General features: G+C 35.3%; 1 protein-coding gene across 1 annotated transcript in view; it reads left to right on the forward strand.

Annotated features, from left to right (window-relative positions):
- Window positions 1-19,635, forward strand: part of LOC145688062 (prestin-like) — a 136,300-nt gene that overhangs the window by 64,369 nt on the left and 52,296 nt on the right. The window contains exons 3-5 of the mRNA XM_081761769.1: window positions 12,878-13,042; window positions 17,088-17,198; window positions 19,040-19,233. Of these exons, the coding sequence (XP_081617895.1) occupies window positions 12,878-13,042; window positions 17,088-17,198; window positions 19,040-19,233 (470 nt within the window). The remainder of the gene's footprint in view (window positions 1-12,877; window positions 13,043-17,087; window positions 17,199-19,039; window positions 19,234-19,635) is intronic.

Here is a 19,635-nt window from a genome sequence, read left to right on the forward strand (position 1 = left end):
CCATGGTGGAAATCGTTTGGGTTCTCTTGATACTAACTTTTGTTTATTTTTTACAACTTTAGCCTTCACTGTCAAAGCTAATTTATTTGCTTTCTCTGGTTTGAAAACGGTAGGTATTTCCCACTCAAGGAAGAATGTTGGTCCTCACTATCTCCACTAAATGGATTTTCCAAAAGTCGCCCGTAAATACATTTTCTCACAATCGAATTTAGCTAAATGGCTTTTTCTCACGCAAAATTGAAGATTTGCCCAGTTTCGTGGTATTTCTTAGTTAACAAGTGCAATACACTTAGTCGTGAAAAAATCCTTCATTTGATTTTTTTCTGTCAATGACTGAGCTTTAATTGCTATTTAAACAGTATTTAATACTTTTTTTATTATGCTCAACGTATTGATTTAGAGTGTTATGCATATTTCCTGCATGGGATAATACTATAGCAGCCTATACAACAGGTCTACTGTTCTGTATACAGTAGGTTTTGTATAACTGATCAAGGCCTACTACCATACCAAGGTTGGTACAGTTTAGGTGAGTTCGGTTGATGTTTGTTTATCCTTTGTTTTCGAAAATATAGCTCAAATGTTGACCGTCCATAACAGTGGGCCTACACAAAACAGCATTTTACACGCTTACATTAACAAATCAATATCTAGCATCACTCAAAGTTTAATTCCGATTGGATAAGTTCAATGTATGAGTTTGTTTTCGAAAATATAACTCAAATTTTGACCATCCTGAACTCGACAACCAGAAGCCCACACAACAATATTTCGTATTCTTCTATGGCAAGTCAGGGTCTATCACCAAGATACGTTTGATCTCGATCGGCTGAGTTTGGTTGAATTCGTACGATACGAGTTTGCTTGGTTTTTCAGGGGAAAATGAAATGAAGGATAAAAATTATTAGCGTTTTGAAATGAAGTTTTTCTATATTGCTCCGAAATCTCAAGATTGAAACTTAGCTCTACTACTTCATCGCACCGAGAAACGGAAAATTCATCGCATTTCATTTAAATTACTAGCCTCTCACAAAATGAGGGTTTAGATTTTACATCCAAATGCTTCTTAGATATAACTCTCTTTCTTACACCTTGAAACAGCAAATCAATCCCGTTTCCTATAAACCTATCCGTTAGATCATCAACTCGCATGGAATTAGCTCCTGAATTAATTTTTCGAAAACCAAGACTTAACAAAATTATTTTGTCACACATGAATGTCGAGTATCATGAAAATTGTTAGCCACGGATTCCCGGGACAATCACATTTTTTATGGATTATGTTCTGATATTCAGACTAAATTCAACCGAAACATAAAATGACGCGTTTTTCATTGAGTGAAACAGATATATGTATGTAGTTTTAAAATTCCACCTATCTCCAGTCAAACTCCAGATTTTGTTCATTCCATGGAAATTAAAAAAGAGAAGTAAATTCCTTATACCACGCAACGCTATATGTGTTTTAGAAATACGTATAACAGAATATTCCGGTATTCTAGTTTCAAAGACTGGAACCCCTATCTACTTTAAATCAGCTGATTAGGCCGCGTTTCACTGTGGCCATCATGTTTGCGGTTTCCACTTCCTACGCCACCTAAATTGATTTTTCGCAACTTGATGTGATAAATGTGTACAATATGCAACACAAAGTGCCTAGTATTATTGCTTAAAGCAGTTCGAATTTATGGCCGTTTGATCTAAAGAAGTTTCTACCCCTACGCCGGCTATTTGCTCTACCCGTCCATATTAAGTTTCTGCAAGTAAATAATAAATTCTTGTTTCGCTGCCGCTCAATGCCTCATCATTCATATTGAAATTATACAAATGAATGACACACAGTGCTTTCTCCAGGTATATTTCATCCCTTCCCCTCGGAGATGGCAATTACTCACTCCCCTAGAACCAAGATAAATTGAATTGAAGTTATAAGCTACTTTTGAGCAGGGCACGTCCTTAACAAATAGTGTTCAAGTGTAGCCTTTTGGCCTTGATTTTGCCCCCCATCCGTTACCGGGCAAAATTTTCTGAAATAAAGCCTCACAATATCCGTATTCTGTGATACTTAAAGCTCACAGATGCAAAACTTTGTACTGCCAAGCTCGGAGCAAAATTATATCTAGCTAGTCAAAAGGAATTCCCAACCCCATTAGGATCTACTATTTTTTAAAGTGTTATCGAGTATTTTTTGAGTTGAGAATAACGTTTCCAATTCCACGTAATTCGCTCAAGAGATTCTGAAGCGAGGAGCGGGTTTTAACACACACACACACAAAAAAATCAGCTTTACGTCCCACGTTTATGCAGTTTAGGCTAAAGGAGACGGTGATGATGAGAAATGAATGAAATGGTGGAATGAAGAAAGTGCGAGGAAACGGGAGAACCCCGAGAAAACCCACGCACACGGTGTTTGTCCACCACAAAGTCCACTCGGCGCGAGCTGCAATCGAACCAGGGACACCACGCACCAGAAGTGAACACTCTACCACTGAGCCACCGTGGCCCGCGTGCTTTTACAATCTAAGAGAAGTAGAGAGAAACACAATAAGCAAAAGAGGGAAGGAAAATAACGTAGGGAAAAGGAATACGTAAGTGTTTGTAGTGTACACGTAATCATTAATTCGCGAGTTGTATGTTTGTATTTGACATGACATGAAAACATTGACTACGCTGTCCATGTTGCTTTAATTATTACCAGTATCTTTTATCAATGTTAGGTTACCTAATAGCTCCATCCTTTCTCCGTGTGGTTTGTTGAGAAGGAGCAGCAAACAGTGGCGTCACAGAGCATTCAGCTGGAGAAATGATTTCTGAAGTTACAGTGATCAGTCAGTATTTCTTTATATACCCGCAAGGACCCAGCAGTTATTATTTTGTTACCTCATCACCAGGGCCCGAATTTTGTTGACAAGTCAACTTTTCTCTGTTACGCATAGGAGAAGGCAAGTTAAAATAAAAAGGTCATCCATCAACTCTAGGTTCTAAAAATATATTTTTTTAGGGTCAACTTTTGGTCACTTTTTGCCGTTTTGAAGTTTCAGGTAATCTTTTAATATTTTAAAGTAACTTTTAGGTCACTTATGGTCTTTTTATTCTTTCTCTTCTACATAAGGAAATCTTAAAATTAACTAGAGATGCAAGGGCTCGGAAAAAAACCGGCTTTTTTGGAAAAAAACTCGGTTTTTTCTGCTTTGCTTTTTTGCTTCGGAAATTTTGGGCTTTTTTCAAAATACTGCTTTAAATTGATAAAACAGACTTTGTATCGCTTCTCTATAACACAAAAAATCATTTAATTAGTGGTTGATGCTGATAATAATATAAAACATCGAAAATAAACTATGAATTTCGAAAAAATATTTCAAACAATTTTTCTTCAACATATTTACATTATGAATTCCACAGGATTAACCAATGCATATAATAAGAATTTTTTAACCTCCTATATACAAAAGTAAGCAGAGTTGGCAAGAACCGTGGTTGTTTTTGAAAATGCCAAAAACCCGTTTTTTGGGGGATGTTTAAACCAGGCTTTTTTGGTTTAAACTAGGCTTTTTTGACTTAGATTTTTTGCTTTATGTATTTATATTACATATTCACAGAAATAAGTTTGTTTCGCCTTGATGTTATTATGCAACAGCGGGGTTATGCCGGAAGAACTCCCATAATTTTCTTAAGTTGAGAATCTCCCGCCCTAGCCATTGGGAAAATCCCGTCATTACTTGAAATGTAAGACAATAACGGGAAAATCCTGTTATTGCTTTGCATGTAAAATTTAAAGGTCAACGTACCATAATCAGTACGCTAAAACTGAGGTATTAAATTACAAATTTAGTACCGGTACGTAGATATCATTGAAAGTCCAATCCAAGCTAATGTTGGAATCTACGTAGGCAATCGATAAATTTTGCCAATTTCTATCAATATATTTAAGCAATATTGGCTTCTTTATAAAACAACACGTATTTAGGCATGCAGAAATATACAATTTGGTTTGTTTCGTATATTTAGGCTTAACATCCTTACGAAATACCGAGGTTATCAAGGAGAAGACTTTCGCTTAAACTGACATCCGAATCGCTACTTGGGTTACGCATGAAAGAAGGTTTGTGGTTCGACTGAGAATTGAACATGGGACACCTTGATTAAAAGGTGAAAGGGAAATAAAACTATTGCAGGTGGTTTGATATCTGGAAACGTTACCATGAAGTTCACACGATTCGCATTTTTCATTCTTTTTATTTTTGTGGTTTAAACCAGTTATTAAAAAAAAAAAAAAAAAAAGTTGGTGTAAACCAGCCAACCCTAAAAGTAAACACTTCTTTTTAAAGAATACACAAATAACTAGCAAAATAGTATGTAGTATTTTTACTTCAAAATATTCCATACCCTCTTTTTGAAACAAAATGAAATTAAAATAAAACATAAGAGAAATACTTAGATTTATATGATACACTTAAAGGCTGCACATCTAGAGGTTTTGGTTCTGTATATTCTTGAAATTCTACAGTTAAGTTTTATAGAACCACCATCACAGTTTACCCAATCCTCAAGTTTTCTGAATTTTTAACAAGAGGGATTCGACATATCATTACGGAACTCCCCCCCCCAAAAAAAAAAAAAAACTACGGAATATATTTAAGTTAAGCTAAATACAACTGCACAACAAACATGACTGAGTGATTAGCTTTTGCGCTTCTATCGGGAAGTCCGGGATTCAACCAGCATTCGACCATTCTGACAAAGCTTTTCTTCATTCCATCTGTGAATGTAGAAATAGTGCGTGTACTGTGAGTTGGGCGACTTCCTTTTTTATTGTTTTTAAATCGTTATTATTACTAATTACCAGCAGTGACGGTTTTGCGAAGGTTAGGGGGGCGGTCTTTCGGACTGATGCTCGTTCCCCAAAGTTACGGAATGTCTGCAACAAACGAAATATCTATTATTTATGCCTTTACTCATAAACTTTAAGCTCCCGTCAAATAAAAATTACGAATGTTTAGAAAAACTAAACATTAGTAAGAAACCCTTCCCAAAATACTTTTCTAAATCCGCCACAGATTCTCAGTATAAAATGATTTTTCAAGTTGTATCTGGAAGATTATTGCTAAATATATAAACGAAACGAAATATTAGTTATGCCTGTACTCATAAACTTCAAGCACTTCTTAAATAAAATTAGGACTTTTTAGGAAACGAAACAATCAGAAAAAACCCTTCTAAAGTACTTTTCTAAATCCGCTACTGATTATTTGTATAAATTGGTATTCAAGGTTGTGTCCGGAAAATTATTGCTAAATCACTTCACAGCTACAGTATAACAGAAATGTGGAAGTACGGTTTGACGGATATATTGAAAAACGTACGCTTTGACGGATAAATAGAAAAACGGGCAACTTTAACTTTTGCGCTAGAAGCTAGAGTACTAAAAGCTCTTAGAAATGAAACACGGATGACAGACTAGAGAAGAAAAAAGATGTCGATAACTCAAAAGTTAAAATAAAGTTAAATAGCCTCTGAAATTACCCTCAAATACTACATTCTTCATGTTAACTTTAATTCGTAAAACATGTGTTCCATCCATCTTGATGGTGAATTTCAGAGCGAAATATCACATTCAGGTCATGGAATTCTTATCTAATTATAGAATATACTATAAGAAAGCTATTTAGATAGAAAAATCATGAAGTTGAAAAAAGCCAAAATTTCCAAAATTCTCGTTTTTTTCCCAAAAAAGCCGGCTTTTTATGTGAAAAAAACCATCGATTCAAAAAAGCCGGCTTTTTTGCATCTCTAAAATTAACACTGTTTATGGATATGAAAAAGATGAAGTTAAATAATATCTTTCTATGCTTCCTGACTATTGGGGTGGAAAAACTGCATTCTTAACAAGCTAATGAAAACTAAGCTGTAGCGTCTTAGGCCCGTTACACAGTCAAGCGGAGCTCCGCGCTCCGCGCCCCGTCTTCCGCCCTCCGCACTACGCGTGTGTGTTTACACAGTCATCCGTAGCTACGCGCTACGCGTCACGTGGTTATATACAGGATTCTTCTCAGTCAGTGTTGCGAGTCAGCATGAAATGTTCGAAACGACAATAGTGGCATCTTAATATTTCTGTAAGAAGAGAAAACAAAAAACACAGAAAAATAAATGTCTCAAGATTCATCCCTTAGTTTCTCAAAGAAGTCTGAAGAGAGCTTTTATGTCTGTATATATAGATTTGCGAGAAGACCAGAAGTACTTCAATAATTTCAGTATGTCAATTCAGTCGTTCGATTACCTAATTGAAAAAATTCCATCGAAATTATAAAAATGCAGTTTAAATAGGATCCATATGCACGCTCTTAAAATACAGCACTTTTCTTTAAAGAAAAGAAACTTGTTTTTTCAAAAAAAAAAAACTGTTAAAAACTTAACAGATACTGTTTTTTAACAAATGAAAATAACGCATATTTGTACATTTGGTTAGAACTCCACATCCAATCACTTTTCATCCAATCAACTATTTAATAATAGAGATAAATTATTTGCCTCAATTTATCTTTTTTCATTGTCCATACCTTCATTTTTACAAAAAAAAAACTTTTACATATCTCGTTCCATGCCTGTTCACGAATATCACGCTTTTTGTGTTCCTCATAAGAGGAATCCCATTAACATGGTGTTAATTTAATCTCCGTGATAATTGAAACTGAAACTGAAATTTGTTGAAGGAAAGTCGAAGAATTACAATAGTCACGTACTATTAACAATGGTACATTAGAGGCACCACTTGTACAGTTCCAATTAAGCAAAGGCATTAATATTGGAAGTTACAATTAAACGAAGACATTATAGCTAAATTAAAAATAACACTATAAAAATATGAAAATAGTATTATAGAACAGTATAAAATATTATTTAGCAACTCTCTATCAAAAATAAGAAAAGAAATCTGGATCAATTTTCATTTTGCTTTTGCTACCATGCACGTTTCTTTTTAAATTTTAAAGAGAAGTACCTGCTCCGCGCGCGGAGTTCCGCTTGACTGTGTAAGCACCCATTTGCTCAATGGCCCTATCTGCCTCGCGGAGCGCGGATAGGGCCACGCGGAGGCTGCTCCGCGCGCGGAGGCCTCCGCGTGACTATGTATGCACTCATAAGAATCAATAGAACAATCTTGCCACGCGGGACTCCGCGCGCGGAGCTCCGCGTGACTGTGTAACGGGTCTTAACGAAAGGTGGGGGTTGGTAGGTGGCCAAACAGATAGTTTTGGGTTGTTGACCACAAAGGATGTGATCACGTGAATAGCTAAAAATGGATTAGAAGGAGTACAAAGATTTTAAACAGGGTTTTTATCTATTATTCTCATGTAGTCTACACTTGTTTTAAGAGTGCTTCCTAGTTTCAACTCGGGAGTGAATTGATGCTTTCAATACGTACAATTGTCGTACAATGGACATAAATGATCAATGACTGAAACAAAACATTTTTAATATGAGTAAGAAACGTTAATTAAAACCCAATAGATATTTTTAAAAAATCTCAATGTTTAACGAAAAGTTTTAAGGTCAATTTTTGCGAATTTTAGGGTCATTTTACAGGAATTTATTGCCATTTTATAGGTCATTGTTTAGAAAATTTTAGGTCAACAAGATCCGGGCCGTGCTCATCACCTTTTCCTGTGTGCCAATTTCTGAGCATCTTTCGAAGTGAAACGTTCGGGTCTGCGTGTTTCTTTGTCAAATATCCAATCATAGATCCAAGCAAAACTATCCAGATCGTGAGGGTCCTAGGAATCTCTAGAAGAGCACGGACCTCTTCAGCCTCTTCAGAATTGGCGCCTATAGCATCACCCATATTGAATTCGTGTAAGTGAATGACAAATTATTCTATAGAGGGAAAAGTCACATATCAAAATTTACACATTTATTTTCAGCTGTTCCAAAGAACCATATAATAATTCTAAACATTTCCCTTCCCCCTTCGGAGTAGGATTTCCAAAATCCGTACATGTACTGTAAATAATACTCTAATTTATATATACTCAAATTTATATATATATATATATATATATATATATATATATATATATATATATATATATATATATATATATATATATATATATACCAATATTTGAGATATTGTGTTTGTATCTGACCCTCACTTCCTACAAAGTATGAGGTTTAAATCAACACTAATGTTAGTAAACATAGGTTAGGAAATATGTAAGTTTTGCATTGGTTACATTTTTTTTAGACTGTTGATTTTTCTATAAGCGATAATGGCGCGGACTACTTAATAAAAAGGTATCGGGTAGTAATATTAACATTAAGCTACCAACAAGAACGACGTAAAAGCATGCCAACAATTCTATACCAGTTACCAAACTATTAGTCATGATAAAACGACAAATAGAAAAAAAAATGCTTTCGCACTGGATAAGATTTCAATTGTTTTTCTTGTAAGTGTTCCAATTTCTTATGTTTTGCTGTAGTATATGCATGGAATTCGTTCAGCGTACAAGGGGATCATGTCCACTTTTTTGGTAGTTATTGGAATATTTCTTCTTTAACATTTCTATCTGAAGTTCCTTTTTATAACTGAAAAGACTCATGTATTGCAAAGACTCAGATATTGCAAATAATTCGTATAATGTAACAAGCGGAGCCGTAGCTAGAGGTTACAGCGCCAGGGCGAAGTAGAATTCAGCGCCCCCTACATTCGCGCTACCATTTTTTTTTTAAGAAATATAAGTAAGAGCAGCAGGTTTTGTTGTTATACTACGCTGAATTTTTATTAAGCTACTTGGATAGACCATTGCAACAGTCGAAAGCGATCATTATGTATTCTTTTACAAATAAGAGCTGTTTTCAAGACGCTTGTTTTGGACTTTCTGTTAAACTTGACTAAACTACCCTTGGTTGTATACAGGTCTACTTGAAAAACAGTTATGGAAATTTACAACTATTTACAATGTTTCATACTATCGTTAAGAAATGAAATTTCAGTACATTAGAAACTATTTTTTTAAATGTTTGAAGTAGGTGACAGTATTAATTTCCAGTAATAATTGTAAACTTTTGTAATAATTTTGTTCTGTATGTGACTACACAAATAGCTTTTTAATTTCGATTCTTTTACGGTAAAAATATTTTGTGAAATGTAACGTAACGGAAATTCAGAAGGAGCCTTCTTTGTGAGATTCTCAATATTGATCAATGGGGGTGAGGAATATGTATAATATTTGCATTTAAAATCCAAAATATAGTTTGGCTACTGCATATGTTTAAAATTATAGTAATTACTTAATTCCTTAATGAATGAAAGTTCTGAACTTAAGGCTACTTATTACTAATTAACATATTAAAAATACACTAACACCACACACATACACACACTAATACACTCTGGTAGTGATCAGTCTTTGGAAAGGATTAAATATGTTGGGTTAAGTTCTGACCATTTAAGCCTCTATTCTACAACTGCCTCAAGTTCGAAAATGTTATTAACAGTATTTTCCTTGTTTACCTCAATTTTTAATATTCCCGCGCAAACAACAGCTTGCGTGTCCCTTCTCTTCTTTCATTTTCATACCTTCATTCTCACCGTTATGATTAATCCGATTGGGTAGAAGCATGATTAACTAAGCAAACTCATCACCATCAAAACGCCGAACACGTATTTCACACTTTGATCGTTTCTGATTTTGAAAACGCTAGTGCATACATTATAAGTGGTTACTCTGCACCTTGCATATCACATCATTATTAACAAATATATAATAACTCCCTTTAAATAACAAGTGAAACTTGTTGTAACTCTTACTGAAACGTTTGGGTTGCGAGCGAAGCGAGCAAGAAATTTTTTACCAAATCTATTTCTTTGCAAACTGTCAACAATATTGATTTAATAGGGTGCCAATACGTTTTCAAGGCGATGCCTTATTGACACATTTCCAACACTTTTTCTTTCTTCTTGCTCCTTCGGCGCCCTCTTGCTATCAGCGCCCGGGGTAACTGCCCCGCTCGCTCTTCCCTAGCTACGGCTCTAGTAACAAGTGAGTTTCGTTTCACAATTAGGATAGATTTCCAAACTATGTGAATTCAATATTGAAAGAGATCTTTAATTCCCGGCTGTACTAGTGGGTTAGTGAGGATTAAAACCTGTTAAATAGTAATGTTCAACCATTTCCTGTTTTACAAGGAACCCTAGGTTTCGATCATTGCTTGATGTTAATGAAACTTTGTATATATAGAGAGTGCCTCGGAAAACTCGCACAGCCAAAATTGTAGCTGCAGTGTCCAAGACGTTGGGGCACTAAGGCTCGAGGAAATACAAAACTGGAAAGTCAGTACATTAAGGACATGGCGCGAAAATGCAACGTTTTTCTTTAAAACTTGTCATTATAACGACACAAGATGAGCATAGAGTATCTTGGGTAAAGATGCCCCACTTTTTTATTATTACCCATTTTCTACTCCTGCAACTGAGGCGAGGTTGTTGAATTTATGATCAATTAGAAGACTGATGTCTTGTTTGTAATATCTCCGAAGACTATTTTATTTCAGTAAATTTAATAACTTAAACCATTTTAAAAAAACCTTCAAGTGGGGCATCTTGGGCATGAATGTGGGGGAAAGATGCCCCAGCTTCACGATTTTTACAAAATATGTTCATAAACATCATAGAAACAGACAATAATACTTTTGTACCGCTCATATTACTAACTTCAATTTCTACTATCTATCTGTCTAATTATAAAGAAAATTTTCAACAAAATGACAAATATTCTCCATATATATTTTCTATATCCGTTTGTAAACAATGGATAAAAATAAAGATAAAAACGAATTGTGGACCTTATCATTTATTAATTTTTTTCAAACTTGGATTCTTGCGACCACAATTAATGCAGTGACATGTAGTTTAAACCCAAACCTCCGTAATCGTTCAAATTTTCCAAGGTGTTCACACCGGGAATCGAACCCGGGACTTCGTGCACCAAAGGGACACGTACTAGCCACTAGACCAGGGCGGTTTTCTTTTAACATGTAAAAACCTGCTCCCTGAAAAAGTAATGCCTCCCCTTTTAACAACTTGCTAGCTACAACACTGGTACACCTATAATGATATCTGATGAATTAGTAGAAATGCTCTTCATTTTGCAATGAGGGATATTTGATTCACCCAGAGATTAACCTTTTCAAAATAATTCAACCAGATAAAGGAAGTTGTGACAAATCAAGTGTGTCGCAGGATCCCTCCCCCAAGGATATTTTTAGTATTTTAAAGAACCCTTATACATATTCAGCTCACACAAATGGCTTAAAACTCAATCCATGCATGTTGTTTTGATTCAGCTTGCTAACCAACTAGTGTCATATACATACATGGAAAGTCCATTCAGTCCAACGTTGATCACGTAAGAAGCTAAAAAAAAGTTTATAAATAGAATTTTAAATCATTGAAAGCAGCAACCCAGCCAGGAAACCAAACGACTACTCCAAATGAGAATTTCTCGTGTGCTTCTGAGTGAACAATTAATTACAGGTTATTACAGAACAATTCAAACCAGACATAGTTTAAAACATAACGAACGTACAAATCCTTCCAACACGTCATAAACTGAATGTCCCGAACATAAATCTTAAACCTTTAGTGGGGCATCTTTGCTTCGATTTCACTGGGGCAACTTTCCCAATTTTGAAGCAAAGACGCCCCAGTCGATCACGTGACATACTCATGGACGCAGTAACACAACAAAGCACATTAGCGTTTGTAAAAGACTGAAGTTCTTAAGCAATTACGTTTTATTCATGTACTTCTATTTAACTACCATCAAGAACATTACTACGTTTCACTCTCTAAAATTAAAGACACTGAAGTAAGAGTAACTTAAGTTTGTGAACAGGGCTGAACAAAAGCAGCTTCTTTCTCCGATGCAACTTCCACATATTTACTCAAGACTGTGCACCCTTTCACGTGCATGGCAAGTGATGTGATCACGAGTCACAGGCCTTCAGCAATTTGAGCAGGGGCGTCTTCATCCAGTGGGCCATCTTTACCCAAGATAATATATATGGATACGAGCTGTATTTGTCATCAGCAAATATATTTTGTAAAGAACATTATGTGGTTGTCGTCTTCTCTTATATAAGAGTTCTGTTTCTGATATCTGTTCGAATTAATGGGAACATAATAAATAGTTACAAGTATATGCCAACCATAGCGTTATTATGAAGATTGAACACGCCTTGCTAATCTTGTATTTAAACCACTCTACCAGAAGCTCAGGAATAATGTAATCCTACAACAAACTTCACCAATAGGTTTTTGCGTCTATTTACGTTCAAATTGGTGCATCGCGTGACCCTCTTACATCAATCGCACCAGCTTCAACATGACCTCTTTCACGATGGCGGATATTCTTTTTATTACTTTTAACAGACCATATCCATGTATGCTCATTTCGTGTCGTTAGAAGGACCAGTTTTAAAGAAAAAGTGCATCTTCTCACCATGTCCTTAATGTACTGACGCTCCACTTCCGATTTTTCTCGAGCTCTAGTGTACCAACGTCTTGGACACTGCAGCTACAATTTTGGCTGTGCGAGTTTCGACGCAACCGTTCTATAATGTTTTCTACACTTATCCATAGCATAGTTTGAAAGCCTAGAAAACAGTGTTAATTTTTCCATGTACAAACTTTCTCTCTTTTCCTTACAATTTTGATAAATTGAAATTTAGTCCTTTGTGCTCTGAACGCCCCAGATTAACAATGGACAAAGTGAAATAACTAACGGAGAAATAATTAATAATGAGTTATATTAAATTATGGATAAACACAAATATAAATAAATATTTTTTTAAAAATGTAAATTAATTTATTTTGCAGCTTTGAAAGACCAATTTGTGAAGACGAAATGCCGATGTTCTCCAAAAGCAGCGTTGTTTTCGTTTTTCCCGATATTAGAATGGTTACCAAAATATTCTTGGAAAACAGATACAATCAGTGATCTTGTATCTGGCGTTACAGTCGCAATTATGCATATACCTCAAGGTAAGTATTCCACTAAGATTAGTATCATTTATTAAATACATAAATCCAATTTAAAATAAATAATGATCATTTCTGTTTTCTTAAATTTATTAAATACTAACTGAAGCAACTTTACTGTCCAGATAGGAGATATCTTCTATGAAAGTATTTCAAACATACAATTTTCTGACTTACGATACTCGTATTCATTGGACACTGGAAATATCTGTGAAGACGCTCCTAACTGAATTTTTTCGAACGTCGATGCTTACAAGGGACGTATGCGAATCGTGACAGGTGGATATTTATGATAATTGGTACCCTGAATAATTATGGATCGCTAATCATCGTGGTGATAGTCACTCGGTGCGGAAATGCCTTGTTTACCCACTACATATAATATATATACCAGGCAGTGACCAGATTAGGCTGTGCCAAGTTATACTCCAAAAATGCCGGGACAAGGCAGAAAAAAATGTGTGCAGGTAACCTGATACCTACGGGAGGAGGACGCGTGACCAAGAACACGGCAGTAGTAGAGCGTATGTCATTTTATGACATTAAAACAATTGGCATAGAATGTGAAAGAAAATAAGCAAAAGATGGGTTACCAGTGTAGCCAAATACCTGCCATAGGTATCAGGTTACTTGCACACATTTTTCATTTTCTGCCTTTTTCCGGCACTTTTAGGGTATAGCTCGGCACAGTCTAACCCGGTCACTGCCTGGTATATGCATTATACGTAGCGGGTAAACAAGACATTTCCGCACCGAGTGACTATCACCACGATGATTAGCGATTCATAATTAGTCAGGGTACCAATTTTCATAAATATCTATCTGTCAAGGTTCGCATACGTCCCTTGTTAGTTACAATGAATAGCTTTCAAGTACTTAGACTGTCTTTGAAGAAATTGCAACAGTATATAGTTTGTCATTTCAAATTTGGACATGCAACCCCCCCCCCACCTTAGACTGTTTCTCCTGAAACGCCGGTGAAAGTGAGCAGTCAGTATTCCGAGTTGGCCACCTCCAAGTGATATCTTTCTCTAAAGAACTAATACACCAATATGAAACTACATTGAGAAATGATGCACCATCGTATCTGACCTTCAAGATGTGTGTTGAATTCCAAGGGGGCAGACGTCTGTTTCTGGTAAGAAAGGTCCAAATGGAAACAGCTCACAGTGTTGTGAATGTTGGAACGTGTCCATGATATATTCCTGAGGGACTGGTATATGCTTGATAGCATGGACATATAGGCATACAGATATATAGGCATAGCATCATGTACATATTATACATAACAACTACTCCTGGGATAGGTCTTGGCACGCTTAGTTCTTTAAATCTCACAACAAATCAAAAATCCGTAGCTGTGAGAAGCAATTTGTAACGATTTCGTCAAGTACAGCAAATGTCTTTGATCACCTAGTTTCCCAGGATGAAATATGTGTCTGTCATTCGACCAAGAGAGCAAGTCGTAATTCAATGGATGGAAATATACCATGTTGTCATCTCCATGAAAGTTTGCTATGCAGACTTTAAGAAGGAAAGTGATAGCATTCACTTTTTAAAACGCAGAGAAGATTCCGTATTGGACTTTCTGCAAAAAAGGACAAATAGTAAATTCTCAATATCACTGCACCCTCACATAGAAATTACGAGCCGCAAGTTTCGTGAAACTTCTTGGAGAACTTGAATGTGCTGTGATTGTTATTTTCTTTTTTAAAATGCACTGTTATAAACAAAAACTGCATGCAGCAAATTCACGAATGTTAAATATGTTTTCTCACCAGATTTGCTATTATCGTACTTTAACTGTTCTTGGTTTGAACTTTTAAGACATCAGAGGCTCCTGAAAATGCTGCCACATTCGAGAACCGCGTGTTGTTCGACCGCGAGCACGTCACCTCAACACTGGGGCATTATTGAACGTGGTTTTCTGCTTGCTTCTTGTTGCAGACTCCAAGGGACGTGTCCGGTTTACGTGATATACGTGGTACTGGTAGTCACTTTACTATATTTTAATCCTCTACACCAGCGTTTCCCAACCGGTGTGCCGCGAGGAAATTGAATCTACAGCAATCAAATTGCAAGAAAAATGTATATTGCAGAAAAAAATATTTGTATTTCACATTACTATAAACCTCTGCTATGAAACTACAATTTTAAGTTTCATACTGACTTACTTTTCTGTACATTTTTAATGTTGAAAAAAGTATTTGTTATCATTGTTATGACCATTATTGCTTCTTTATTGTTGCAGACAATTTCGTAACTTGAAATTTTAAAATATTCAATCCTTTCGACAAAGCAAACGTGCATAAAAATTACTTACATTTGTGTTTTAAAAGTAAAAGAGATTTGTTTGTTCGTTCATTATTTAATGATCTTCCTTCTTTGTGAAAGGTTGGATACAGTTTTCGAAAAAGGAATTGTATTTTTAGAAACCTGAGTCCTATATTTCATTGCAATTGTTGTCAAGTTTTAAATTAAAATGAAAAATATGCATAATGATTTATCACGGGGAAAAACTAGTGATCGAGGTTTCTTCCCTGTGAGGAGATCAGTAATCACAGAGAAAAAATACCACTGTATTTTATATTTACAAATAATAATAATATCTATATGAGTGTGCCGCAAGAATTCAAGTTACACCTGTAGTGTGCCGCAAGTTGAAAAAGGTTGGGAAACGCTGCTCTACACTTTTTACTAATGTGGGGTCAATCTGATGTCTCTTTGGTATTAGATTTATTGATTTGAATTTAACGTCTCTTTTCAACAACTAGGTTGCATGAGACAAGAATTGCTTTTTAAAGTGAGATCCGTTTACTACCATACTTCTCTCGTTTGTGTTCAAAGGTCTAGCAATTCAAAATCAAATGTCCAGCAATTTATTTATTTCTGATGTTGTTGACACACAATTTTTACGGTAGTTCTGGATTTCTGCCAGGTCATAGTTCCTGCCAAATGGCTAGTTGATCACTGGCGACTTTCAACCTCTACTTCTAAAGCTTATTCAGTTATATTAAAATCTACATTGAGATAGTAGAGTATTGTATTCATCCAATGTGCTATGACCTTGCAAAAGTGTTGCTGGACCATAAACTTGCATCTGATTCCGTATGTAAACTTACATACAAGTTCAATTAATGGTGATTAGTAAGTTTGCAGTAAGCTTGTAGATTTGCATGCTGAGTCTGCAGTAAAAAAAAAAAAATAAATAAATAAATAAATAAATAAATAAATAAAATCTTCTGTACAAAGGTCCTTAATACCTTCTCATTTAAACTTTGCAAAATTAATTTGGCAACAAAACATTTACAAGGAGATGTAACGATAATGTGGAGTAATTATGATGTTTTATTTTTTCTACTGTATGTTGACCACATATATGACGAAGCGATCTCGATATTTGAACAAAATGAGTAAATATTTCAATTCTAACTTGTAAGAACTGAAATCCTAACGTAACGTCGTCTCTATAAAACTAGTTCAACAAAGTGGCTTCAGGGATTCGTTGCTGATTTAGCTAGATTGGTGTTGCATTCTATCGAATTTATCTACACCTTGTAGTATTGATCCTTGGACATCATGGTACTTCTGTGTGTACGAAATAATTTATAAAGTTTATACAAAACATTTATTTATCAATAATAGAAATGAGCACAAGAAAGATATATTTAAATCTTCTGTAGATAAAGTTATTATAAAATATAGGGATATCTAGAATAGAAGTTATGAACAATTTTTGTAGATATTGCGTTGTCAGTATGAATGAAGAAATGAATTTATATTCATTCACACCTACTTGTGCTTGTATTGTTTGTTCTTAGTATTTTGGCAGTTCTAATTGGATATTTAAATGCCTTTGGCAATTTTTCAGTGCCTGATTTTCTGTAACCATTGTGTAACAAAAGAATGATGACAAACTGAACTAAACTTGACTGCTGTATTAAATGTTGCGAATTGTTAACGTGGGATTCGAAGCAGATGAGCTCCCAGTTAAAAGTGTTGTTTCGCATCTAAGTATAATATACTAGCTTTTGCTTTTCTATTTAAGGTATGGCTTACGCATTGCTCGGAGGAGTGCCACCGATAGTTGGAATTTACATGGCCTTTTTTCCTGTGATTATTTATGCTTTTATGGGTACTTCTAGACACATATCCATAGGTATGTTCTTTATTAGTTTAATTTATAGATTTCTATTAATTATGTTTTGTTTACTTATAAAGACAAATAATGATATTTCCTAATTAGGGAAAGATGAAGCATAAAACTACATACTGGCATTTGATTCCTTTTTGTTTCGTTATACGTTGCATTCATTATTAAATTTGAATTAAATATAATGATATTCATTGTTATGGAACCAAATAATCTTACAAGGGAATTACTTGAAGTGGTACGCGAGGATTTGCATGTGTTATATACCGTTTGAAAAGGTCACACTGAGCACCTCACATGTGAAATATCTCGCTTGAGTGGCGCCTGTAGAGGGCGTGGCGACCATTTGAACATCAGAACAAGGCACGCTCCGAAATGCCAGAAAACATGGACAAAATAGGAAGCTATGATGTAATTGTTTTGAGACGTAGTATATTTAGGTTTAAAAGGTAGTTGCATACGAATCTGATATCAAATATTTATAAATCAGAACGGCGGACCAACATGACGGGCACAAAAAAAGCTATGGATCTGAAATTAGGAGAGATATTCGACGTCGCTATGTATGAAGTGGATACCAAAAGCATTAAATCAAAATGGCGAATCCGAGATTGCGGACAGAATGCAAAGCACTGTTATGGAACTGAAAGCGGGTAACCAGAGGTTTTCGTGGTCGCAGAGCATGAATCCAATGTTAAAAATACAAAATGAAATATGACTGATCCAATATGGCGGACAAAAGTGCAAAAGTACAGAATTGACATATGTATATCGAGACGAGCCTGGGCTCCGTGTCGGTCTCGTCTCGATTTGGAAAAGCACACCTCTGTCTCGAATTAGAGATGAGATCGAGAGTAGTCTCTGTGTCGGTAGGCCTACCGTCCCTACTCATGAGAGTGGACATTTTTTATACATATGGCTCCACAAGTGTACATGGCATAATGTGAAACCGGAAAGACGGTTCTGGAAGCATAACGATATTTTAAACTCCAACGCACACTTTTCACTGTCATTGTCAAGACATCAATTTTTTTTAGAGAGGTGTGTGGAGAGTGATCAAGTACTCTCAAACAGGCTCTCTAAAAATGATTGTGAAAGTACCGGAGATTCTGAAAGATGGATATTTGGATACTTCACATACTAGTTCTTCAGTGATGTCTTGACCCGACTATGATCGGTCCTATAGTAGTGGAACTATGAACCTTTAAAGTTCATTTGTTTCACATTTTCGGCACCATATAACTCCGAAACTATCCACTTTTGATCACAGGTACATTATAATTTTTTTTTTCTTATCTTGACGTAAAGAATCTGTTCCCCAAATATTGTGACACACTTATGTACCACCCAATATATATTCCAATTTACAATTTAAAGTGTTGAGTGTATTGTTTAGTGACATTCAAGTGATGTGAATTAAAATTAAAAAAAATATAAGTTTCACGTATCCTTTCGAAATCATATAATTACGCAATATAACGTGATAGTATAAATTTTTATTTTAAGGAATGAAAATTTAATATTAACTTGCTCTTTCCATTTCAGAATATTTAAATTAGTAATCATACAGCTCAACATTATCCATATTATTGAGCTGTGTCGGCACAATTAAAATCTGTCTTTAGCATGTATTGCCCACGTGTTGTTGTGACTCGAACTCTGTACTCCGAATTGTTTAGTCTAGTGGCTATGTTGTTGGCTCGTATTGGTGTCTCCGAACCAAAGCTGAGACTAGCATACCCTTAAATAGAAAATAGTTAATTGTAAACAAGAAATGAACATTAATTATTGATTTATTTATTATGCTCGTTAAGTTCAGTATCTAACATACCTATTGTGTTTACCAGGAACATTTGCTGTGGTATGCATGATGACAAGCAAGTCTGTGATGCTATATTCTACAAGCAACTCTGATGTGAATTTAGTCACTAATAGTAGTGCAAACAGCACACCTGAAGCTTTAACAAACGCAAATACTTCGGAATTTCTCACGCCAGTTCAAGTTGCAGCAGTTTTATGTTTTTCCGTTGGAGTTTGGCAGGTATATAATACTAGATTTGTAATATTATGTATAAAATGTATTACTTACGCAGAGTATTAAAACATATTTAGCTATTTTCGCATTGATAGTTTGAAGTTTTGTCTTTATTATTGTACTAGGGGAGAGTTGTATAAAACGGGGACGGCGGTTCAAACGGGGACATGGTGTTTCTACATGATTGGCGCTGATTACAGCGGCAAGGCTATGCATTATTGTTCAAGACAACGATTACACCATTTTGGGCAGAAATAAAGACATCACTGTACAGTTAGTGTGGATGTGTATTGCTTTGAAGTTTTTGGCGAAATATTTTTCGATGTGTCGCCTTTCTACTATTTGACTTACTCCCTGATTACATGTGCAAATAAATTTGATAAATACACTAATGTATTCATTAGATTA

Source organism: Thermobia domestica, chromosome 6 (assembly GCF_964235325.1).
Source record: "Thermobia domestica chromosome 6, izTheDome1.hap1.1, whole genome shotgun sequence".
NCBI classification, from domain to species: Eukaryota; Metazoa; Arthropoda; class Insecta; order Zygentoma; family Lepismatidae; genus Thermobia; species Thermobia domestica.